The sequence below is a fragment of the Bombus vosnesenskii genome, unplaced genomic scaffold, assembly GCF_011952255.1.
Source record: "Bombus vosnesenskii isolate JDL3184/JDL3185 unplaced genomic scaffold, Bvos_JDL3184-5_v1.1 scf7180000013272, whole genome shotgun sequence".
In the NCBI taxonomy this organism is placed as follows: domain Eukaryota; kingdom Metazoa; phylum Arthropoda; class Insecta; order Hymenoptera; family Apidae; genus Bombus; species Bombus vosnesenskii.
In genome coordinates this window covers 1,817,902-1,844,337 of record NW_022882930.1, presented here as the reverse complement: position 1 = coordinate 1,844,337, position 26,436 = coordinate 1,817,902, and the positions used below count along the sequence as shown (strand labels likewise).

At 41.6% G+C, this 26,436-nt stretch overlaps 1 protein-coding gene across 2 annotated transcripts in view; it reads left to right on the top strand.

Annotated features, from left to right (window-relative positions):
- Positions 1-24,555, top strand: part of LOC117231234 (transcriptional regulator Myc-2-like) — a 29,523-nt gene extending 4,968 nt beyond the window's left edge. For both annotated transcript variants that reach the window (XM_033489469.1, XM_033489470.1), the window contains exons 2-3: positions 1,398-2,162; positions 20,582-24,555. In XM_033489469.1, coding sequence (XP_033345360.1) covers positions 1,403-2,162; positions 20,582-21,219 — 1,398 coding nt within the window. In that variant the 5' untranslated portion in view covers positions 1,398-1,402 and the 3' untranslated portion in view covers positions 21,220-24,555. The remainder of the gene's footprint in view (positions 1-1,397; positions 2,163-20,581) is intronic.
- Positions 24,556-26,436: the final 1,881 nt, after the last annotated feature.

The following is a 26,436-nucleotide window of genomic DNA, read 5'->3' as shown; positions in this document are numbered from 1 at the left end:
CTTAGTTACTTATCGATAAATAGCGTAAATAACGCATCTGTGAATGTAGGAGACATAAATATGTGTATAAATGCATGTTTTTTTCCCTAGTATAGTTGAAGATAATCTTTTGTTAACTTGTAAAGATTCATATAAGAATACATAGTATAGAAAATACTTGAAGCGAACAATAGACCTGAGTCAATGTAAGAGACAATATGTCTATGGTGATGGCAAAAATGCACGAATTTTTAATTTCGTTAGAAATTTTTGTCGTTTTGAGCCTTTGATTACAAGAAATCTTTTCTCTAATAAACAAACAAAGTTGTAGTTATAGACATTTTGCATTTTCTGTTTCGTTAATCGTCGATATTTTATCCCATGTTTAACTGGCGCTTTTTACCAAGACGCAGCAAAAAAGCGTGCAAAGTGGATATGTCGGCAACGAAGGACGTCTATTTTTATTGCGTACACGCGAGCCAGTTCCGACCTCTGTTCGTATTTTCATAGCATTAACTGTACATATTCGTTTCGCTGATTTCTGTGATAATGCGTTGATGTTACGACACGCGGCGCAGTACCGAACAGTGCTGTACGGTAATGCAACATGCTGTAACTGTAAAGGAACCGGGCTGCTTTCTATGGATGATCGATTAGATAATCGACAAGTTTCATTTCCAATTGAAATTTATACAGATAGTGATAACACATAAAAGAACTTTTGATTTTCTCTCTTAGAATGCCTTCCTTATTTTCCCTCTTAAAATTAACAGTGATTGGGGTTAGGTCTTCTTTTGTCGTATGTACTTTGTCTTTGGGTATTACACTATCTGTATAACATGCATAGTGCGAAAAACGTTGAAAGTTAAAATTCGGAAGGAAAATATTTAACCCTCACAGTGCTATGCATATATGCGTCTGGCGAAAGCTTTCGGTGTGGACTAAGGACGCATATATGCGTTTGTCAATTTTTCCGAACACCTACGCAGATGTAATACCATTACGTTTGTGGGAGATAAATAATGAATAATAAATAATTAATACTAAAAAATAACGCTCTTGAATCATTTAATCTCGTTCAAAAGAATTACTATAACTTATTACGGTTTGCGCTTTGAATAGTCAATCAACAGAGTTCAGTCTAGCGAAAAAGTACTCCGTCCACAGCGATCGTCAGCGCTGGTCCGCACGGATCGCATAGGCCGCGAATATTCAGCACTCTAAGGGTTAAAGGCAAAAACTTCGTTTTTTTTTAACTTTCAGCGTTTCGCATTATGCATGTTATTCAAATAGTGGTGTAATACTCAATGACAAAGTTTTTAGCAATTTTATCAAAGGCTTGAACATAAAACGACTTAATTTCCTACGAGGATTTAACCGAAATGATTGTTGATGAATGGTATGGTTGATTCCTCTAGGCAAAATGCCGGTGCCGGTTTGGGACTCCTCTGACCTGGGCCTGTTAGGCGAGCCCCTGGACACTGCGACAGTGGTGTCCGACGACATATGGAAGAAGTTCGATCTTCCGGACTTCCTCTCTATAGATCACAGAGCGGACGTCTACACGGAAATGTATTGCGAGCGCACCTTGGACGATGGCATATTGTCGGATCCACAGTACGACAAGACCTGCCTGTCTCGAGAGATACGTCATCACGACTGTATGTGGGCAGGGTTATGCATCAGTAAAGAACACAACAGAACGTTGCCTGCGAAGAAGGAGTCGCTAATACAGAAAAAGGTGCCGGCTGGTCGAAGCCTTTTGATATCACGAGCAAATACCGCTTTTATAGGGACTTCGTTGGCAGTCAATCAGCAACAGGCTCAGCAACTGTGCCGTGCAAGAAATCTGGAGAGCGACGGCGAATCCACTAGGCCGGATACACCACAAAGCTCCAGTTCCGATACAGAAACAGAGGACGAAGGTCCGTTCTTTAGACACGACCAGATCAATATACACGAGAAATTATCCGAGTGTATATCAGCACCAACTACCAAAACTGCACGAGTAAGCCAGAATAAGCGAAAGACCGGTCGACGTGGCAGAAGGAAAGAGCAGGATCAGTGTCAAGTGCATAGAGAGACGAATATCAGAAATACTCTCAGCGACCATTGCTATCACTTGAATCAGTCGTTCAACAAGAATTTAGAACACCTCGGAGTGCAGACACCTTCCGATTCCGGTGAGTCACGATTCTGTTTTCCTTCTTCACGTTGTTCTTTAAGATGTTGTTTTGTATTTCCGTTGTCCGTCGCGTCATCATACTCATATCTCTGACTATATATATTATATTATTATATTATACTATTGTATATAATATATTATATATAAGTATATAGATATGTATAGATACTATACATATAATAAAAGAAATAAGTGAAATACTATATATATGTACGTTTTCATAATTATAGGAAATGAGTAAGGAAGAAGTTGACCAATTTTCATTTCATTTTTTGCTCGTTGAATAGTTTAACCTATGCGTTGCGACATTGACTTCACTCCACGTGTCGTTTATACTTCTTCGTCTCTTTTTAATCACTATTTTTCCAAGTCCAGTTGAAATGAAATAATTACACTTAAAAAGAATACGTTCATTAAATTTTCATATTCCTCTAATATAAATATTCCAGATTTTTCATTTTTCTTATAGAATGTTGTATATTTTATCTTTGGTTAATAAGTGAACATGTTATCTAGTTTCGTAATTGCTAACAAAATAGCATGGTTAATTAGCGTGAAGGTTAACCAGACTATAATTCACAGGAAATATTAACATCGTTTCATTTTCATATGTCAATATGTATGCGGTTTGCCGTGAAATTTAAGTAGCAGAAATATACCTCTTGTTCTGGGTCGGGATACGTTTTATCTGATGCATCCGCCAAAGGATCAACCAGTTTATTCATCTGGTTCTTTTGTACCCTCCTAAACGGAGGCAGCAAGGTCGGACTAAGAATCCTCTTAATCGAGTGCAATTGAAGGCACGGCGCTCCGCACCCGGGAGAGAGTGCAGTTCGCCGAATTCGGGTACCCGCATGAGTATGCTAATCACGCGTTTGGTTATTCGTCATTCGTCGCGGCAGTACCGTGAATGCGACACAATCGAGAAAAGAAACTCGTTTCGGGCGAGTTCGGAGGTCGTTACGCTAACGTCCTCGGCTCGACAAAACGGCGTTCTTTCTTCGTGGCTCTATTCTTTGGTAGGGAACGGAAAAAGCGAAAAAAGGACGGAAAGAGATAGAGAAAGAAACCCGTGAGAATTTTGTGTTTGCTACACACGCTTGCCTTTCGAAAACCTGAACGCACGTGGGTCGCACGACGTCCTGTTTCGTGTTTGTGCAAACAATTTGATCCGCGTTAGTGTGCAGGATGGAGGACGAATTTTTCGCCATTTCTTGTTTTATTTCTCTTTTCATTTTCATTTACCGCGCAGGTTCCAAGGACAAAGAGGAGGCGCGCACCTTTTGTCGTTACCGCTGCGTGAACAATTTTCACATCTCGCAGGTAATCTTGCCGAACAGAGACGTTTTTGTTCCGTAAGGGTGTGATTTTTCAGCCATCCACGGGTGTCACCGTTTCATACAATGTATGAAGTGGTTCAACAGTCGATAGAGATATACAGAGTCGAGAAGGTCCTCCTTTCACGTGCTCGCGATCTCGTTGTCGGCATATACGTTCCTATATACGTTACCGACCCTCTTGTATACTTTACAACGGTATCTTAGATGCTCTAGCACCGTCTGCCTTCAGGACGAGATATTCCGCTCGTTTTAGTTTAATAGCGGCGAAGGTTATGCATTGGGTATACACTCGCCACGGAACATAAGTATAATTTAATTGCTGTATACGCAACGTTCATTTGCTTTCAATGACGAGGATGATTGTTATCGGTGAAGAAGGGAGTCGATGTTTATCTCGTTGCGTCAGTATCATTGGAAAATCTTTTACAGTAAATATATGATAAGGATGATTTTTTCTTTTAAGTAGCAATAAATAGGTAGAGTAAGAAAAGGGCGAAAAATATTTTAATGTGTTCGATATTTGACAAATGAAATATTAACGAGGGGTCTGTCCATTATACAGTGTATTAAAGTAATCGCATTAGCTGATAATAGTTCACTACATACGTAATCTAAATAAAGATCGTATTCGGCTCTTGGTTAAATATGTACTTGGCTGAAATATTAACATATTAAATACACATATAGCTCATTTTTGGACCAACATAATTTCACAAAGAAACGTAATTCTCTAGGTTGTCCAACATTAATTACTTTTGCTGATTTACCTGGACACATTATGCCAACTTCGTGCATATGATGTTTGCATACGACATTCAATATTCGCATTAAAATACACTTGTACATTTACAACATTCGTAGATACTAGTAGACATTTAATACTCGTTCCAAACAGTGAACATTATTTTTATCCGTGTCGGTAACTTCACGCATATTTAAGCGCACGAGCACACTTGCTTGTCTCGTGCCACATATAACGTAGAAAATTAGAATATCTAAGTCAGGAACATCGGAGAAGCAGACGTCTGATTATGCACGATGAATAGTATAGTTTAGGCCAATGTGTATTACATTTTACAGAAAAACAGGCTTATTGAATTGCAATAAACTGCTAAAAAGAATACAATTATGTTACAAGAGGACAAAGTTACTATAGAAAAATTCAGGGTGGAGCTCGAGGTTCTTAAACTGATTCATTCAATATGGAACGATGTATATTAGGTTGTTATTTATTACGATTGCAGGCCTGACCTCCTATCTATATGTAATATATACAAGTACGTAAGTCATTTGAAAAGTTCTCGGAACAGAATGGTATTTTTAGTTAATTGTCAATAGCTTTTTCAACTCTTTCTTCTAACAAACATTTCATACACAGAGTTCGTTTCAGACTCTGTAATATGGAAATTCGTTTATATTTGCATCTCGAATTATGTCCACTTTATTTTTAAACCTCCAGATATTTAGAGGAAACATACTTTTCTCGGTTTTTTTTAAATTCTACGACAATATAACTCTTTCAGTCTTAAGACGCGCTTGGAGTCAGCACTGCGCAGACGGGTCCGCAACGACGATACCGGTGTGCGCGCGCAGAAATATGCAGGCGCGTCGCACGAATTTCTCCAGTGGTCATTTGGGTTGTTCGGTCTGGCAGCTCGCGATTAGGTTAACCAGCGGTCGGTTTTCAGGGCTCGTCATGTATAGCTAGCTTCCTCGTAGCCCAGTGGAGACGTCGTTCCATGTCTGCTTGATCTAACTATAGCTATAACGATTCCGGGAGAGAGTAAGAGAGACAGCCCTCGGAAGAGAAACAGAGAGGGGAGCTGTGCACAGTTTGGCGCGACTCACATAATTCGCTCGGACTGTGCACAGTGCCGTCTCTTCGACCTAGGGGAATGGTGTTGTTTGCCACCTGAAAATATGTTGCACCACATGGTGACATCTTAACGTCGTTTTATAGATACCGAGAATGCACGCACACGAAGATAGCCGATGTTATTCAGATGCTGCAGCTGCGCATGTGTGCGGGGTTCGTATGATAGGAGAACATGACGAGGAAAGAGTCGCGCAATGACCGCGTCGCTCTGCCTGCACACGCGTGTATACCGGTTGCAGTTGCGTGCACGTGTGCGGCGTCACTTAACGCGCGCGCACGTGACCCGACGCTTAGCCGGTGCGCACGGCCTTTCCTTCCGATTACTCGTCAAATCGAACCTCGGTGCACTGGGCCGTGTAGTTACGTCGTTGCCCTCTAATTCTTCTGCGTCATGCTTGCGACGCGCTCGGTACAATGTGACATTTCGAGCACGCTCACGAATAGCTGTCTTAACCTTCGTGTTCCTGCCAGCATCTCGCAGTCTTCGTTTTGGCTGATTATCGAATGTTGTCGGATGTGATCGAGCAACGAAACTTGTAACATATCCTTGCGCATATTTCATATAACGAAGTACTTATATTCTTTGTATAAACAGTTTCTCATATACTTGCATAAAAACCTTCTTACAAGATACATACTTAACACAGGCAAAAAGCTCTGTAAAAAAAAGGGGAACACGATTGAGATCAAAGCTCAGGCAATCTATCTTATTCTTTTCTTTTTAGATTTTTATTCAATATTTACTTCAAGCTATGCGCGTCTACTATTAAAAATACGTATCCAGTAAATATTTTTTACGTTTTATCGTAGAAAGCAGCAAGCTAATCGATTTGGTGCGATACGTGTTGCGTTTACTCGTGACACATTAGCGATTGTATACATGATTCAACGAAAAATCGATAGAACCCGGAGACCGGGTAATTGTCTGTAACGTTTGATCGGCGTAGTTGAATTTTCTGAGTGGGTGAGGAATGGGAGAACGCGCTGGCTGTAAAACGGTGAGAGAATTCTTGAGCGTAGTACGTCGACCGCGCAGCCGACCTCTTATAAAAGCTATCCGCCGTTTCCTGATCGGTCTCTTAATGGATCAAGAAGACGGCACCGTGTGACCGGACACCATCGCAGTTTCGGCCTTCGTGTTATCGTGTCACCGTTCGTAATTGGTAATTGCCAGGGCCACGACTTGCAAATGGCTACTTTTGACCGCGGTCAGACAGGTCAGTGAAACAACGAGAAACCGGTGCACAGGGACGAACAACGGCGTAACCTCGTTAAATGTATTAATGATTACATAATGTTGTTTCATTCGGAAGCCGTTAACGAGCATCAGTTTTTGTTTGATCGATGGAATAAGAAAGAAAAAGATGGAAAGAAGATGGAAAAAGATAAGATAGCAGGAATAGAGAAATTAATGTATGGATAACATTAGTCGATCCACGAAAAGTTTCGATATCGATGAGACATTTCAATTCGAAGAGCATATATATATATATATGTGTATATATATATATATATATATATATATATATATATATATATACACGCACAATCAGCTCTCACTCTTACGTAATTTGTGATTATGAGATCTGGCCTCGTTTCTGGTGAGAAAGCACCCGTTCTTGATATCTGGCAAGACCTCTGTACCGTTGCCCTCTCGTGTAATCTGATTTGTTCGAGAGTCCACGGGATGATTTTTTTACCCTCCATTTTTCCCGTTTGCGTTGATATGAGGCAATGTCCCGATAACGAACCAAACTTTTTTCTCTTCCTCTTTCCATTGCTTCTACTTACAGACTCTAGATAGTACGAAGGTTTTATCATCCTGTTCAGTCGATAATTCAATCCTCTCGATAATCGAGGAGAAAATTCCACCTCGGAAAAAGTAAACACTGTTACATACGATTCTATTCGATCGTGGAACACGGAGCTTTAAATTGAACAATTCCCTGCAAGAGATAAGGTAAAGTCAGGGTTGCTGCACCGGAGAGGCATGACGGCGAACGCATGCGCATCTTTTTCATGCGAGCAATGCACCGCGAACTAGGGGGCTGCGCCACGCTGCGTGACGTCTGCGGTACCTGACCGGTCATTTACTGCCGACCAGCTTACGTCAAGTATTACCTTCTCTGCTCAATATACCAAAGTCATCCAATCACCTCAAACTTCTACTTTTTCCGTTTATTTTGTTAAAACATAAATTTCAAAAATAATCCACAGTGATAAAGAAAATTTTAACGAGCACGCTTGATAAGGAAAAGAACGTAATTTTCAAGCGTTATCGCGTTGCATTTTACCTGCTGCGTTCACGGATGCGCGAGCATGTGTGCAGGTGCACACTCGGTTGAAGCAGGATCGTCGGAGCATGCGCAGTTAATCGCGCGGGAACTCGAAGGTCACGCGGTACCAAGTGACGTCAATCGATAGCCGGCCGGCCGGTCGGTCGCTGCTTGCGGTCAAGCGTGGGACCCCGCCGCGGCGGTTTAAATGGTCGCCGGAATGCGGTTAAGCCTTTTTGCCATTCGCGCCGTAGTCGCGTTCGCCGCGGCGAGGGATACTACAGTGGCGTGTTACGCGGGCACCGTGCCCCCTTGGCATCTCTGTTTTCACTTCAATATCTTTGAAATATTTTCAACTTTGTACAATTACATTTCATATAATGATAACGATGATAACGATACGTAATACGTGTGTTATCGTATCATAGGAATACAAGGATACAGATAAGCTCTGTTATTTTTAAGCTGTAATGCTAACGCTGATAGGTTAGGCTCGTGATGCAAAAAATAGCCATTTCGAATGGAAGGTCGAATAGAACGATGATTATCGCATTTTTTAGAATGTTTCAAGTTAGATCTTGTTGTCGAAGGTCCTGTCAGAAACACTAATGTGAGAATCTTTTTTATTATCTATTATCAAAGTTACTTATCTGCTATGTATTCAAAATTCAGTTTCGTTATCTCTTACATGAATAATCAGAAACGATTGAAAGATTTTCGCTATTCGTATGCTTTAAATCTAATCTATATTCCGATTAGAAGATTTGGTTTTAGTAGATACTACCAAGAAATAGCGCTAATCGAGAAATCCATACCTAGGAATTATCTTCCAGTTGCCCCGCCGTTAGCGGGAATTTCGCATCGTAAAGTATCGCATTGAAAATATCAATATTTGCATAATACATACGTAGGATAGTTTAGTCTAGTTGTAATTTCCTCGTCAAAGTCGAAGAAAGACCGACGATTTCTATGCACGTGTGTCATCCACGTGACAGCAATAAGGAACTTATACATTGTACTCTATTTTTGCCCGGTAACATGTTTCACTCTTTGATCGAACGACGTTTATCTGCATTCGTGTGTGTATACGTGTGTTACGTGTAGCGCCAATTGCAGCTGCCTAGCGCCATTAATTACGTAAACCCCGGTAAGTACCGCGTAAACTTGGACGTCGCGGAGGATAGGAGGAAAGGGATTCTCGTTACGGAAAGAATGATCATTGAATTCTACGAAGTTATTTCTATTTTCTGAATCTCGGTGGTTTATGGTTTAACAGATTAATCATCCCGGTGAAAAATCAATTTTCTCAACGGAACACACGGTCAACTGATTCTTGGAAACGAGTGCCGCCTCAACGTCGAGGCATGTATTTTAGCGCGGAAACGCGTCGTGCTTAGAAATCGTTAGACTGGTCTGTCAGGCCTATTAAGAATCTTCATCGACTCTGTAATATCACGGCGCACGAAGGTCGTGCCAAGTCCTACTTTTATGCGCCGCAAACGTTGGAAAGTAAAATACGCGGTTGCAATATTTCTCTTTCCGTCCGTCGATGACAAGTTGAATTCGTAATTAACTCGAGCCATAGGAATTTTTCTATGATCGTTAATATTCAACGGAATGTCAGATGCTAAGAAATTTTTTGTGCAAACACGATACCACATATTCGTCGTTAAGTATTATGAAAATCAGTATCTGCTAATCTATATATTATAACTTAATGGTAATACGATAAATACATTTTTTTTAATGATCTGTATACTTCTGAACATATTGCCTGTGCGACAAAATGATCATCATGCTGATTACGGGTTAAATTTCTGTACTATATTTCAAATATAAAAATGAAAAAGTTTTTATTCCGTTTGAATATAGAAGGAGAGTTTTGAAAGATCTGGATATTCCGTGTATGACGAAGTTTTTTTAATTCGAGGCGCGAGATGCATCGAGTATCGTCAACCTGGTGTGACTTTCCCCTTTGTAGAATGGGTTACCGGGTTGTCAGTACCGATCCTCTCGAGTTTCTTCATTGTAACGAGGTGTCAGGGTATATTGGTACGATCCTGCGATCCCCGGGACACATTCAACGAAGACGCCGGTTCGTCTTACGTCTGGACCTTCCTTTTTCGTGGTATTCGCACGCAACCCCGCCTAGCCTCTCCTTTACCATCGACCAGGACTTCATTCCGTTGCTCATGCAAATTCTCCAGTTGAAGGTTCCTGGAAAATCGCGCGGCACGCTGGAACGCGAGCGGAGAACGGGTCGCGCTCATAAAAATGTACGCGTTGTCGTCTGTATCGTCACCTCCAATGTGCTCGCCCGATTCTGGAATTCAGTGGGTGCAGCGTGCATGCACTTTAGATAGACGCACATATATACGCGATAAGCCATAGCCTAAGTTTCGATTTCAGCGAATCGGCGAAAGCAACGTTCGAAGAAAGTCGATGGCGCGCAGCCACCACGAAATTCGCGGTATCATTTTCACTTTGATCATTTTCCTTCACGGTCTGAATCGGTTTGTGCCAGTTACGAACGGCTGGTCCGCTACAAAAGGAAATAAACGTCGTGTTCGATATAGTAAGAGCATTGATTTGATATCGAGAGCTGTTCAACACGTTTTATCTATCTCGCGCCGATTTTAGCCGCGTAACGAAACGAAAGTGGAAATACGGCGCCCGACCGCCCTGATTTACTATTATTAAAATAAGTCTCTATCTCGGGTTCTCTCTCTCTCTCTCTCTCTCTCTCTCTCTCTCTGACATACACACACACACACACACACACACATTCCTCCTTCTGACTGACGTGGGTACTGCATTCTGATAATACTGAAATGTGGTTTTACCGAGAGCGCGTAACGGTCCTTGCGGTTATTGCAAAACAATTCAGCCTGGCGGTATCGGTTTTATACGCAGGTGGGTTTGGCATCTCTCGAAGGTATTAGTTAATATTCTACGTAAGTATAAGCTGTAAGCAATTATTTTCCCGCTCTCTTTCTCTTTTTTCTCGTTAAGACGTTACATCGTGTTACTCCCACCACGAATATTCGCGGTGGTGGTTGGTTACTCTCGGTTCTTTCACCAAGATATCTATAATTATGCCTTTCCCTCGGGAGAGCAAGTGGGTGCCTATTTTTGTGCAGGAACTCCTCCGACGTTGTACGTATAAGTGCATCTCCGGCTGTGACGTAATTCATTCATTCATTCATTCATTAAAATCGGCCGCGTGGGAGAGGCTGCTGCTCTGATAAGTATCGTAGTAAAAACGTTAGGTCACTCTTAGGACTTTTAGTTTTATCGCTTCTAATTTTCATTCCGCGTTCTTAAAATCGATATTCCGTTTCTTGCTTGATATAAAACTTGAATTTTACTTCTCTTTATTTGCCAAATTTGTAGAAGAATTGAAGTTGAATATATAAGTTTACACATAGAATTTTTGTTATTAATGCAATTTATTGGTTAGACTGTATATATTTGGAGTCGAAACATTTATTCCTCTTCGAATTTTAATTTCATAGAAGGATTTCGTTGTACTGAATTTTTGTAATTGATATTAATTACTGGTAATTTTATGCCGTTTCCGATACAAGAGAAAAAAGTACACATTAATAACCGATCATTTTTCTTCTGTATCAAATGTCTGGTCGACGAACCAGGATGCCTGCACCACCTCTTTAACAAGAATTAGGAGGTTGATCGCCGAAATGTCAGACAAGTAAAACTTGATTCGGGAATGCCGACCGGCATCAGCGGCGGCCAGAGAACCTTTTTCTTTTTGCCATTTTTTTCTCCCTCCTTCTCCGTAATACACTCCATACCACAATTCCCCTCTCTACAATACAAAAATAGCAAATTATCAATTTTAATTTTCGTCGCGAGTTTTATCAAACGTACATTCTGATAACGAACCATTCAATTTTTTCATGGATAAGAACCTGCATAGAAAATGATCGAAGCTTTTACCCGATACTGCAAGCAAAATAAAAAGACAGGAGAAAGAAAAACCTCGTAGGAGTAAATACCGCGTTGGCCAATTAAAAATTCGAAATTGATTAGATCGTAAGTAAGAGAGGACGTAACGAAAGGAGAGAGAGAATGTTGGCGGTTCGCAAGTTCTCTCGCGCGTTCCTCCCGCGCACCTACTCCCCGATACGGCACTCCTTCCTCTTTACTCGATCGCAACGGCATGGCATGGCGGCAGCACGGCGGTTGTCCTCTTCTTATTGCATTTCTCGTTCTTCCGAGGCGGCATGCCAGACTCGCTCCTCTCTGCCTCTCTTTCTCTCCTGTTCTCTCGACTCGATCGAATGAGAAACAGAGAAGAATATGTATAGCCAAAGACAGTCTTCTAGAGTGAACAGAGGATGGAAAGAGAGGAGGAGTGGAATTGAAGAGGGGAGAAAAGGGAGGAAAGAGAAAGGAAAGAAAAGGTGGAAAGAAGGAGACAGACGTAAGAACGGCGAGTAACTGGCAATTTCTGTGAGTCAATCGAGCAAGGAAAAAGACGATGGAGGAGAGATGTCTTTCCCCACGTCTGTATTCCATAGATACAAAAGTGGTATCGATGACGATGCGTCAGTAGCGCGGAAGTCGTCGTCAACGTTCGTCTAGCGCGATATATGTGACGGTTCACGCGAACGTCGATGACGCGATGTGCATCCCGTTTCGTGGGCGGATCTCGTCTCGTGGGCAGAGCTTAATGGTGTCTGGTCACCGGGTCGTTTCCTGGCTACTATCCCCCAGATACGTCTGCCGTATTTCGTATCTCGCGTAGGTTGTTATCCATGGTAGTATCTCGCGGCATGCTTTCCAAGTGCATCCGTGTACTCACGCGAATACACGGGGCGGATACACAGTGGAGCCCGGAGACTCCTCGTAATTGGACTTGGCCGTCGGATAGTAACGCGTTATGGTCTGTGATTTTTTTGAACGAGCTTTACCTGTTCGCTACGTACTTCGCTACCTTCCTCCGGTTACTCTTGCTCCGATTCGAACAAAGTAGAACAGAAAACGCCAGCGGGTCTTTATGAATTTGCCGATAGCGAAGTAAATTGGCAGATGTGTGTGGGTGGTGGCTCGTCGTGTTGGATCGTTAATGTTACCTTTAAATCAAAGGGGTTGTCTAAGTTGGTATTTAGAGTAGAGAGTTGTTAGTCGGAAGAATTTAACGAGCTCGCTCGCGAGGCAATTAGAAAATTCGTCTCGGAGGTATGTCTCGGCGCCGTTGGCTGGCGAACATCGTGTGTATCATCGTGCACAAGGAGAAAATCCATGGATCGTTCGGCTTCTTGCACGCAACGCGCCGATTTCTGTGTCCCCCGCGAACCGTTTCTCGCGTGGAACGCGATGCCGCCGCGGTGTTCCGTGACTTTCGAGCCGTCGACCGGTACCTGGCGAGAGAGAAAGAAAGCATTTTGCACGTCGTGCGCGCGCGCGCGCTCACTTTCGTAACTGGAGTGGATGAGTCGCCTGGTAGTACGAGGCATTAGCCGCGAGCGCGCCAGAGACTTGGGCACGACGAGATTTATGGCTTCGCCTCGTATACGGATGTGTACATCCAGTGACCAGGAAGAGAAACGTGCCGTCACGTTCGCATATGTGGCTCCGCTTAAAGGGATTGTCATCTCGGGATAGTTCGAATCGTGGGATTCGTTTTTGGGGACAGAATTCCACGAAAAGTAATTTCATGCCGTGCTCGTCACCGAATGCTTTTTGCTTTGATATCGCTGGAATTCAGTCTGCCCAAGGTTAGAGAACGATCGAGAAAATCGTCCAACTGGCACAGGAAAAGAAAATGATAGAAGAAGTCGCTTGTCGAATTTGTTTTACATATTTAAATGTCGACACAACGTTCGGGTGTAATCTGTGCACGTTTTAAATGGTCTTTGCTGTTATCATCTTGTCCGTCGAAGCTCTCGTTGGAAATGTTACGCGATTTCGAGAAAGTTAATGATCCATAAATGACGAATTAGCGCAACACTCTGCTCAGAGTTCGCGCGGGTCACTATGGATGCAGAGCGCTCGTACAGATTTCTAGCGGAGTTCACATAGATTTCTCTTATCTGACGGCTATCTGTTGTGCGAAGTAACGGATCATCGGACATTGGCAGACCTACATATCGTGTGACGGGTCTGCGAAACTCGAGCGCGAAACTCTGCGATCTTTTTCTATACGAGTTAGTGTCAATGGGAGTAGCGAATCGGTATTTGACTGCTGTACAGACTGAATCACGCGCCACGTAATATACGCTGAGTTGACTCTCTAGCTACAGTACCGATGGTACGTTATCTGCTTACTTTCCTCTTGGACTATAGGTTGTAATGGAATTTTCACGCCCTTCTCGCTGCATACGGACAGATTAGCAAGCGCGTTTATGCACGTGTATCTCGAAAGAGCGCATGCTCTCCTCCGCATTGTGCTATAATTTTTTCAATTCTAGCTCGTCGGCGATAGCGATCGTTGCCTCGCGTAACGGAACCACCTAACGCCGAGCCTGGCTAAATTCCATAATTTATATACAGACTTCTCGCGAGTCCAGTTCGCGAGCCTCCCGGACACTTGTCTCAGTTATCTGCGAACGGGATCAAAGAAATTTATATACGGTACGTTCACTTCCAAAGCGAGCGTGCCGCACGCGTGTTACACGCAGGGTTACCGCGTTCTGCGCATTGTGTTTTCTCCCGGGCGAGAGGTGTACCTCTCGCTGCCTCCCCTCGGAAAATATTCGGCCAGCCAGACGGGTGTGCCGCGCCCTGTGCGAAACATACAAATCAAAATGCGTAATCAGCCAAAAGGGATTTGTCGGGGAAAAATTGCGGGACTTTCATCCGGATACCCGACGTTCGAGGGTGTGCGGAGCAGAGAGATAGGAAAATAAAGAGACGAGAGAGACAGCTTTATACAGTTCAGCCTAAAGAAGAGAAAGAAGAGAAAGGAAATTCATCCCTTCTCCTGGTTTTTTGAAGCTCGCTCCGCAGGCAGACAGCCGAAGCGACCGTTCGATATCACGAAAACCTCTCCCCTCTCTTCGTGTCTCTCTTGTCTCGCGGTCGCCTATCCCAACGAGAGAGGAGAGCCGATCGATTCGCGTCGACGTACTACTATGGCCTGCTTACACGGAGAGCACTGACCCCCAAGGTCGCTCTTACACGGCTGCACGTGCTGCCGCGAATTGACGTTACCACCCTTTCCCTCTTCCGTCTCCCGCCAATCTTCCCCTTCCCCCGGCGAACATCGCAACGTGGTCGACTCGCGGTTCACACCGTACACCGTCATCGCTACCCCTCCCCTCTTTTTCGCGAAGCAAAATTGCTCCTCAAAGTTTCCTCTCGTCGCAGCGTCACGTCGCGTCGCGCCTCTTTCTGGGCCGCCGACCTTTTCCGCAGCCTCCTCGCGCGCGCCCTCTTTTGCAGACGCGGCTATGCGTTGTCACATACGTGTACACTGTACACGTAGTACGTACGTTCCTCGCCATGTCGTGTTTCTTCCATTCTTGTCCTCGTCTCTTTTGCGCGCGATTTGCGCCTCTTCCTGACTCGGTTTCTGCTTCTGCTAATTTTGGACGAGTTTCAGTCCAAACCGAGTGGGATAGGTTGGGAGAGGATGACGACGTTCTCTTTGACGTTCGTGATTCCGTTTGTAGTTATGTTTGGTAGGCGTATTGGGTGTGTGGATGTTTGCAAGAATCTCGAAGATTGTTGTAGATAATTTGGTTAATTTGGTTTGGGTTGAATAGACGATGACGTGTGATGAATTTTCAATGTTAATTTGTTAATTTTCTTAACCCTTAGAGTGCTATGGACGCATATATGCGTCTGGCGAAAGCTATCGGTGTGGACTAAGGACACATATATGCGTTCGCTGTAAGTGTCCGGCATGGACTAAAGACGCATATATGCGTTTGTCAATTTTTCCGAACACCTACGCAGAAGTAATACTGTTACGTTTGTGTGAGATAAATATAAATGCATTCCTTATATATGATGCATATATTTTATATCAAAAATCTATTGCTTCGAAACAAAAATTTAATGAATTTCATTTAGCGTTGATACGAGACATTTTACGAAAATATTTCCAACGTAGAAGCATGTTAGGAGGAGGAAAAAGAAAGTCTGAGGATTTATCACTTTGTTTAATCGATAGGCATTTTTTTCATCAAAATGCCCTAATCGTGCCGGCACAACACAATTATCAAGAAGAAAATGTGTTGTTTGTGTGAAAAATAAGAGAAGGAGCGACACGCGATACGAATGCAGAAAATGCGATGTCGGATTATGTATCGATAATTGTTTTGAAATTTTTCACACACAACTGAATTATTAACTCTCTCGTGCAAAAGAATTACTGTAACTTATTACGATTTGCGCTTTGAATAGTCAATCGACAGAGTTCAGTCTAGCGAAAAAGTACTCCGTCCACAGCGACCGTCAGCGCTGGCCGCGTGCCGTCCGTGCGGACCGCATAGGCTGCGAATGTTCAGCACTCTAAGGGTTCATTGATAGACGATATTTCATAAATCTTTAAATAGTCGGTTCTGTTTTAAGAATATTTTTTTTACTGATAAATGTCATTATTTTTGAAGCTTGATCGTAGTTTCACTTGCTATTCAAATATGCTAAATAGTCAAGCTGGGAGTCTTTCATAGTGCGTCACATGTACATATTTCATGTTAATGTGTGATGCAAAATTGGCGCATCAGACATGTAACGTGTGGTAACTGGATAGCTCTATGATCTATATTTAATTCTTTTCAATATTAAATTAAAGTCAATCACAGAAATTGATCTAGCAAGACGCAACTCTTATAATGCATTTAACCATTTATTTTGTCACAGCAATTAACTATTCATGAACTGTCGAATGAAAATGACCAGTTCGATAAAGAAAACGTAACCAAACACAATTCGAGCGAACGTTAAAATTCTCGTTCTCCATTAAAGACTCGTATTAATGCAATATTAACATAATTTCTGTATTCTGGCTACGATTCACGGTCTTTTTCGTAAAATATATCGATCAACCTTGTTCAATTAGCGATTCGATGGTCTCGACTTTTCGACTGCTGGGTCATGCGACAGAAGAACGAAATACGAGGCACTTCCTTCCTCGCTGAGAAACATTAACGCTTTGATTTGCGCACGAATTTCGTATAAATTATCTGTACAATGGAAGTGGCGTTTATTTCGGCGCGATATATTGCAACGTATGAGTCACTCACAGAAATAAAGCTAATCGATCTCACTTTCTAAAAAATTTTTTAATTATAGTCTTTCGTTATAGTGACTTTACAATTTTCAAGTTACATGCAAATTATTAATAAATTTATGTAATTATCGTCGCTATTATTAGATGCAAACTATAAATGTTCTTCGATAAGAATGGAGAAAATAGAGAAGAGCGGGTAAAAGGAATGTAAATCAAAGTGAAACAGAAATAGGTGGCACGTGGGTCGACGAGTATGATGTCGGGTGCTATTCCAGTGGAAAAGAGACGAGACCAAAGGGGAAGTGGTTCTCTCGACTCGCGACCCTCGGTGTTCCTTCTATAGTTAGTTTAGAGTTTAGGTGGCTCCTCCTGGTTATTTTTAGAAATTTCGCGCCTTTTCACAGTTGCTCACCGTCGACCTGGCGGCACGCCAGTTTCGGGAAGATTCGTGCGTCTGGCCTAACCGGCACGATGATACACGTGCAAGCGGCGTGTATGTCTGTGAAACGAAGGCGGAGGATTGCTGCGTTCGTTGCCTTGCACACGGACATACGCGCCACGTATGCGGCGTCTCTCCTCTCCTTTGGCTTCTTCCTCGTTCTTCGAGAGACTCTTTCCTCTTGGCCCCGTTCGAGACTTTAAATGGATTCAACTCCAGCCTCCGATTAATATTTCATCCAGCGATGATTTTCAATTTGGGTCAGTTATTCGAGTTCTTAGTAGAATTGACGTTCAAATAAAATCGATAGATTCGTTATTTATTTGCATTTGTTAGAATCAATCGACCCTGGATGATAGATAGTATTGGAACGGTTGATAGGCGTGTGATCTAAAGGAGAAAAGTAGAAGGTGCTTTTTTTCTCGGTTTGCCGGGCATTAATTAAAAGTTCACGCTGCGATTGCAGCGGCCAGGTAAAGTGAAACCGGAAGACGCGGCTGGATGTTTTGCAGGCCGAGCGTAACGTGTTCCAAGATATATTCTACATATAGCTAGGAATTTTTGTAATTTAAATCGATAACTGACCGTCTGTGTTTTGTGTAACGAGACACAGTCTCATGGAAGCGGGTGGTAAAAATCGACAAGGTTTAGTGAATCCAGTGCGGGTGATTGAACTCAACGAAACGAAACAAGAGAAGAAAATAGAAGAAAAGAAGAAAAATAAACAGAAAAATAGTAGAATTAACGAGCTCTTCCTCTGTCACATCGGAGAGGAACTTGGGATTTTATATTTCAGGCCAAGTTCGTTTCACGTCCGATCTCGGGACATCTATATATTTCGTATCTTCGTTTCTCTCGTAGCAGATAAAATACCGAAATCGTAAAATAACTACTATGTGTAACTACATGTAAGTTGGTTCACATTAACAGAATGATGTATGAAAGTGCAGCGATCGTAAAGTGAGCGGATCGGATTCAGGTAAGAGAAACGTACTTCCTCACCGTGAATCGACTTTACGCTTCGAATCGACGATGTACTTTTCATCGTTAGATTCCTTTATTAAACCATCCCTTCCCCGCCATTTGTTACACTAACCTCGCCACTAATACATGTTTATTCGGCATCGAACGATACACACCGGGAATTTATCAAATGTCGCAAAATACGGTTTACCACGCCGATGTTGTCCGGAATTCAATTATAAATGTATTTACGAGCATTGCCCGGTTAATGGTTCGTTTTATGAACGAGCTGTTGCGGAACGAAATTTATCCGTAAATCGACCGCACGTAATCGAACCGCTATACAGACAGACAGATAGAGAGAGACCGATATACGAAGAGAAAGGCTTCCTGTCGTGAAACGCGCGTCGACATTGAGCGATTGTATCCCGAACGTTGTCCTTGAGGAAAGAGTTACGATCCGTATCCGCGGTAGAGAGGAATCTGGACCAACCGGATTTCCACCGATTGTGCCAGACGCTATGGATGACACAGTTTGCAGAAACGCCCACGGTGTCGTATGTCCCTTCGAACGCCTCCGCAACTGTGGCCACGTGCTTTCAAAGGATAACCGTTACCATATTGATCTTCCTTTTTTTCTCCTCTAGTAGGGTAGGATCGTTAGAAGCCTCACCAAAGCTTCGATATCTTAAGATTCCTTCTTGTACTTTGCACAGAATAATGAAACTTATACGTACATTACGAGACTTCGTTAGTTAGACAACGAAAAAACGAGAGAATATCGTGTACTTGAGACATAGCAAGAAAAGATATCTAAGCGAGAAGATAATTCGAATCGCTATCACGCTACTGATTTATGATAATTACAACTGAGGATATTAACATCAATGGAATTTTTCTTTTAATGGGAAGTTATATCTTCGTAGAATGGTCGTCGAGCTGTTTGTCGCGCCACTAATAACGATGTAAATATCTTTATACGCAGATTGCTTAAAAACTGTTCCTAACAAAATTTGGCAAATAACAAAATAAATTACATAGCTCGGCTCGAATATTTTTCTGACCCACATAATCCTATTTTACTCGGTTCTCTGACGGCTCGTACGCAACGTCTTCTATCGTGGCAAAGATAGACCATAGTCTATTTAGTCTGGCTCGTAACCGGCAGGGAATCTCTCGAGATAAACGATATCGATGGCATCCGGTTTGGGTTCAGGGTCGATTCGAAGTTAGCTCACTCTCACGTGACACGATCTCTTTCCGTTGTCCGCAGTCAGCCTTCACCCTGAATATAGGATTGCCGAGGTGAAAACAGAGCCGAGCTTGTTCCGTCCCGACTAATTAGCGACGTTTCACGGCTGTCCGCGAACGCTAACTGCTTCTCTAAAGAAAAAATACTATCGGCGTATCTCGCAGCATCTTTGCAACTCGTACGGGTGACACTGTCCTTCGGTAAATCGCCTTGATCCCTGATTGCACTCAGGCTTAATTCGAATAGGGAGAAATGGGATTGTCTCTTTTTATACTGCATTCTAAGTAGAAGATTTCTTGCGAATAGTATATGTATTTTTTTATTTATTTATTTATTTAAATTTTACAATTTGTCCAGTAGGACATTTGGTAAAATATTATAGCTTAGTGGTATAATAATATAACACGTGGGTGGCTGCCTCCAGCGGGGTACCATCTTCGTGTTTGTTAGGTTATATCCTTTGTGGTATATGTATTTGACTAGTAACCTATTAATTGTTAACATAAGTCTATTAATCTATTATCGTATTAGGTATTAGGTTGTCTGAAATGTTTCTTTCGTTTTATAAGGAATTAATACAAGCACAATGTTTTCTGTTTTATATTAGTTTATTGAATCAATAGAAATAATAATAATAATAGAAATAGAACGAAATCGATCATATGTAATTCAATAAAATAATATAAAACAAATTATTGTTCATCTATTATCACCTTATGAAACGAAAGAACCTAATAATAACAGACTTCGCAGTTAGAACGTCGAAGCAGTCAATAGTAGCTATGTGGACTTTGATTTTATGAGGAAATGATGGAAAAGACCAATTGTAACAATTTATGTTTTAGTGTCTACATCTAAATAGTTTATCGTATGAAGCTACGATATGACTACAATAGACTAGAATACGAATAGATTTTAGATGAGAAATATTCGTTCGTCCCAACAGTTTGAATCGTCAGTTTCAACCTATCCGATATACTTAATCTAAATATCTCGTTTCGATTATTTGGACAAGTTACGTTCGTCTGAATAACCATAAAATTTCTTTTTCTTCTGCCTGTTACAGAGGAGGAAGAGATCGATGTGGTAAGCTTCGACAAACCGTGCAGACCAGCGGTTTTACCAACGAATCCAAGTTTGGCCGACCAGCAACACTTTCAATTAACAGTTAACACCGCGTTCAAAGAGAAACCACCAGGTTCGAGACCTCGTGGTCGACCTCCCTCGAATCCAGCACGGAAAAGAGCTGCCCAGGTCGAGCAAAGACCAGCGAAACGAGCTCGTCACAGGACCTGTCAGAGGAGAAACAAGGTAGGACGCACCATGTCGTCTACGTCCGTATCGTCTTCGTCCGTATCGTCTTCGTCCGTATCATCTTCACCTTCGATGAGATCAACCACATCAAGAAGTTCCTCCGACGATGAATTGGACACTGAGAAGAGGAGAGAGCATAACAACATGGAACGTCAAAGGCGGATAGAGTTACGAAATGCGTTCGAAGAGCTACGCATTCTCGTGCCAGCTGTTGAGAAAAAGGAGAAGGCACCGAAAGTCGCGATTCTCAGGCAAGCGTCTGCATATCTTGCTTCGTTGACCTCGAAGGAAATGGGCAATGCAGCCAAGGTGGCGGATTTGAGGCGGCAACAGGAGAAACTTCGTGCGTCGCTCAGTTATCTAAGGAGGAGTCTCGCCATGACGCGCTAAGGGAGAGACTCTGACCGTGTCGGATTTACTCCAACACGACAAAGATAATACCTTGCTCGGAACGTTGTAGAGTCGAACTTGTTACCCTAGTGGATCAGTGACAAATCTTCACTCGGCGTTTCGAGATCAGACGCTATTATCGAAAATAAATGCCTTTACGCGAATGACAAAGACCGCCTGCCTTGTCTGTTTTGATCTGGGTATCCACTTTCGGTCGCGCGACGGACGAGGGGGAAGAAGGCACTTCAAACAACGTGTTTCGGAGAGTCAGAAGTGCGCTGTTTGAAGAGACATAGAAGAGCCTGGTCCTGGTCATCGACAAGAGAAAAAATACTGTGTTGTGGTTCTGTGATTCACTTGGGCGGATATGGGAAAACCGAATCTTTTAAAATCTGTTTTACCATAGAAGAAACAAGTATATTTGTGTATAGACACTTGCGTAAGAACAAAGAGAAAGTTAGGCCGAAGGGAGAATCGAAGGGTGGATGAAGGGTGAATGCGTATCGAGAACGAAGAAGGAAATACCGTTCGCGTCGAATCGGCATCAAGTGCTGGAAGAAATCGAAAGAACCGACGCAAACAGCTTCGAAAAGAATATTTATACGTATAGGTATATTTATAGAAAAGATACTTCGAATAGCAAGTTACTAAAGAGAGGCGGAGAATTGATCGTAGATTGCTTTGGCCAAATTCACGAAGTTATCTATGAGAACGCAAAATTGAGTTTAGCTAGTTTAGAGAGAAAACGTTATCGACAATAGATCTTCAGTTTTTTGTTTTTTTCTCTCTCTTTTTTTGTTAATACACATACATGTTACATTAAGAAAAATTCACGATTTATCACGAGGCTGAATCGTCGCGAATAGCGTCAATTCCATTTTTAATCCTTCGAATTCTCGATCAGTGTCATCTTAACGCGTTATAGACTAAGACCGGTTTCCGAGCTGGGGAATGTTATATATATTTTAGAGAAAATGTTTTAAGTTCATGAAGATATTCGAAACGTTCGACGAGATCGAACGACACCGCAGTCCGCTATTTATCACGCATTTTTTACGCGTTTCTGCACGTTTTGTATAACACGCTCGTATACACACGAGCTTTTCTTTTTCACGTAAAACATGCATTTAGGCGAGTCGAGACAAATCCGACGAGAGAAAGCCAAAAATGAACAAGACTACGATTGTTATTAATAATAGTCTCGACTGTATTGGATTTGGAATCGGCCTCGAATCGTTCGATATCTCGTCGTTGTTTGGAATTTCGTTCTGCGATGCGAAATCCATGTACGACGGAGGGAAACGAGGCTTATTATCGAACGTTATCCGACGTTAGTTGCACCGGTTCCGAACTAACTGGTCTTAGGACGCATTTCAAAGCTGAACCGGTTTCTAGGTATATCTTTCATTTTTAGGAAATGAATGAGAAAAAGAACAATATAGAAAAGAAAGAAGAGTGGGAAGCACACGCAGATTCTTTTTCCAAAACTCGTATCGATAAATCGCAATAAAGATACGAAAGAAATAGCTGCTCGTGATGCTGCTTGCTTTTTACATCAGCGATTTTGTATGAAATAGTCGAGATAAACCTGTAATTTGACAGGTTGCCATTTAAACTTGTACAAGATATTCGCCTTATAATTACGGTACTGGTATTGTCATTCGATCGAAACGAAATTCGTACAGATTCACGCATTATCGAACGAGTTTTGGTAATCGAACGAGTGCAAGGCACGAATTACGCGTGTGACTTCAGAACTGTTATATTCCTCGCAATCCTCGCAATTTCACGTAATTTGAAAGATTTCAAGGTAGAAATTATAGCAAGTCTCATTAATATTATCTCATATGATCGAGCAAAACCGTCGAGATCCCGAAATCCCGATGAACGTGTTCCAAAGAGAGGCGTGTTTCGCGTTACGGGTAGGAAACGCGCGTGTTCGACAATGCCATTCAACATGGAAAAAGAAAAACCATAGATGACTGGTCTGTTAACAATACCTATTCACAAATATCTTCCTTATCGAATTCCATTGTTTTCTCCATTACAATCTCGCGTTGTTTTTTTTTTTTTTTTTAACAGCGTCGCTAATCGTAGTTACTTACCGATCGATTGATGATCGCTGTGCGATCTTTACGTTTTTCGACGTCTCACGCCTTCGCTAGCATGAATCTAAACGCGTTCTATAGTAGAGTGATTGTATTCTGGTAATCTTGCAAGTAGGTGAAAGATCGTATGAGTCACAAAACGTGTAGGTAGAGACAGTTTGCACCTAGTACATACGCGTTATGTATGTACCGTAGGGCACAGAGAGAAAGTCATAGACATACACGCATACTACAAAGAGATAATATTAGAAATTTAGTCCGGGTACCTTACACACACACACACACATATATTCCGTTTTTGTTACGAATACATCAGATGCATCTTCATTTCGGATCATTTCGGTACGCGTAACGATATTAGCGAAATTCGGGTTTGGAGTCGAAGTCCTGTCTGTCTTTTGTCTACCTTCTTCCTCGTTCTTCTAATCCGGTTATGGCGCAAAACGGATACAAACGCGACAAAAATCTCGTAAATGGTAGTTTTCATCCTTTTCTTCGCGCCTCTGTTTCCTTCTTTCCGCCGATATTTCGCGCAGATAAATACGCCATGAAGATCGACGAAGCACACCGATCTTCGTGGATGAGCGCCTATTCACGTGTGTTCAGTTTTTATATGCGAGTGTGTAGAACTCTTTAAACTGGTGCAATAAGAGACACGAAAGAATATTACCTTCGTGGTAGATCGTTATTTTGTTGTTAAACGATCATCGGTATCTAGCTTATCCGAGAAAGAAGTAGACAGGGCGCTGAAAACTCGAGACTAAGGATCGAATTGTTCACTTTCTTATTTTCTATCATTTCTCGTTTTTATAATACAAACGATCGATCCGATATCTGTGCTCGGTTTCGAAGCTTTTCTACGGCTGAGAAACGTCGAGTTGGAAAGGAAGAGACGTCAGATCTCGCGCTACCAAGAGATTGTAAAGGTTGAAGAGAAAACTAACCTCGATTAGCATGTTTTCATTTTTTTTGTATTTAGGACTTTTTGTTTTCCTTCGTACACGGTACACGTTCGTTAAGGTGGATGCTGAACGGCAACACACGGTTTTATAACAAGAAGGAAATCTTTTTTATCTGATTAAGATCCGTGCGGAATACGCTTTTTAAACGCGTGTAAATAATGTACATACATATATAGGACAATATATAAACATGCATAAATAATACATAGCCATGTATGCATGTACATTGCAAATTATAGACGCTGAAGCGTGTAAGTACGTAAGGGTAGAGAGAAAGAAAAATAGATCGAGAGGGAGGGACAAACTTGGGTGGGAGAAGAATAATACTACTACCAATTATTATTATTATTATTATTATTATTATTATTATTATTATTATTATTATTATTATTATTACCATTATTATTATTACTGCTACTACTACTACTATTGCTACCACAAAACTAATACTATTGCTACTACTACTACTACGCTACTACTCTACTACTACACTACTACTACTACTACTACTACTACTACTATTACTACTACTACTACTACTACTACTACTACTACTACTATTGCTATTATTATTATTATTATTATTATTATTAATATGTTTCATTATTACCATTATAACTATTATAATTATAATTGTTACGAATTTTAGTTAACAAGTTTTTCCTGGTAATTCACTGCTACAATATATAAATATATATAATATATCAGATGATGATGATAATAATAACGACGGAGTTTTAGAGAGGAAGAAAAAGGAAAGATGGATATTTTATCACACGGACGATGAGAAACTGGATCGTTCGTGTAATGTTCAATTGATTGCGGACGCGCGATCTATATAATTAGATTACGTTGTTTGGTGACGATTTAGATTTAGATGATCGGCAACAGAGATGAGAAAAAAATATATTATGGTAGGGATTATATTATATTATATATTACGATGAAAAAATATATATAAATATATGTCTATGTATACTGTAATTAACAGAGAAGAAAAGAAAATCGAAAGAAATCAGGAGGATTAAAATATTAGTAATATACGGACGCGCATGAGAGAAAGAAAAAAATACGTCGTTGTCGCGGCCGATCGCGGAAATATACCGGAAGACGTGTTTATAGAGAGAGGAGCGAGTGCAGTGCCCTCGCGAGGGGAGATAAAAGAAAATATAGAAAAGGCAAAATAATGTGTTCATTACAATTGTAGGTAACAGTATTCGTTTATATACATACTTTTTACGGGCTATATTGAAAGAAATAGAAAATGATAAAAAAAAGAAAAAAATATAAAGAAATAAGAAACGGTAAACGGAGAAGTTATAGCAACGACCGGAAGAAACAATCTTTCGATAGATAAGCTTTTTTCACATATACGTACATGCATACGTACCTTTATGTACACACGATATACACACGCGTACCATATATACATATACTCCCTCTCCCATACATATTACAAACATACACAATTTGTATTACACGCAAATATTCTAATGACCACACCTTCGCGTACGTATTATGCATTACGCGTGTGTATACACGCGCGACTACGAACGAGTTAATATCGTGAACGGATATACTCGGAGAGGAGAGAGGGCTACCAGTGAGAAGAACGCACGCTCTCTCTGCAATGTCGGACGAAAATTAAAGAGGGATTAAAAAGTCGCGATGACAGCGTGGTCGGGAGGGACTCGAGCGGTTAGAACTGATTGACCGATACAGGACGGACGCGTACGAAATGCAAAGACGTAAAGAGATCGGCCTCTCTGGGAATCTACGTCCGAAAGCGTGTGCACGTGCATCCGGAAATAATGTTTCGACGTATTCGTCATTCCTCGCTCGGCGTTGTAATATACGATCGCTAAAACGCGTGTATACGCACGCATATACACATATACATTTTATACACCACACCTAATAATACCGTGCAAATAGCGCATATACATGTACGGACAGATCGCATACGAGACACGCGGCAATCATCTATACACGCATACGAATACAGGTTAATTAAAGACTAATCGACGATACGACCTGAAACCTGAATCGCAACCCAAGTGCTTCGAATTTATATAGGTACATATTAATCGCAGTAATAATGCAGTTCGGAACCACGGGTGTAACGCATTTTTTTCGGCTGGCGTATA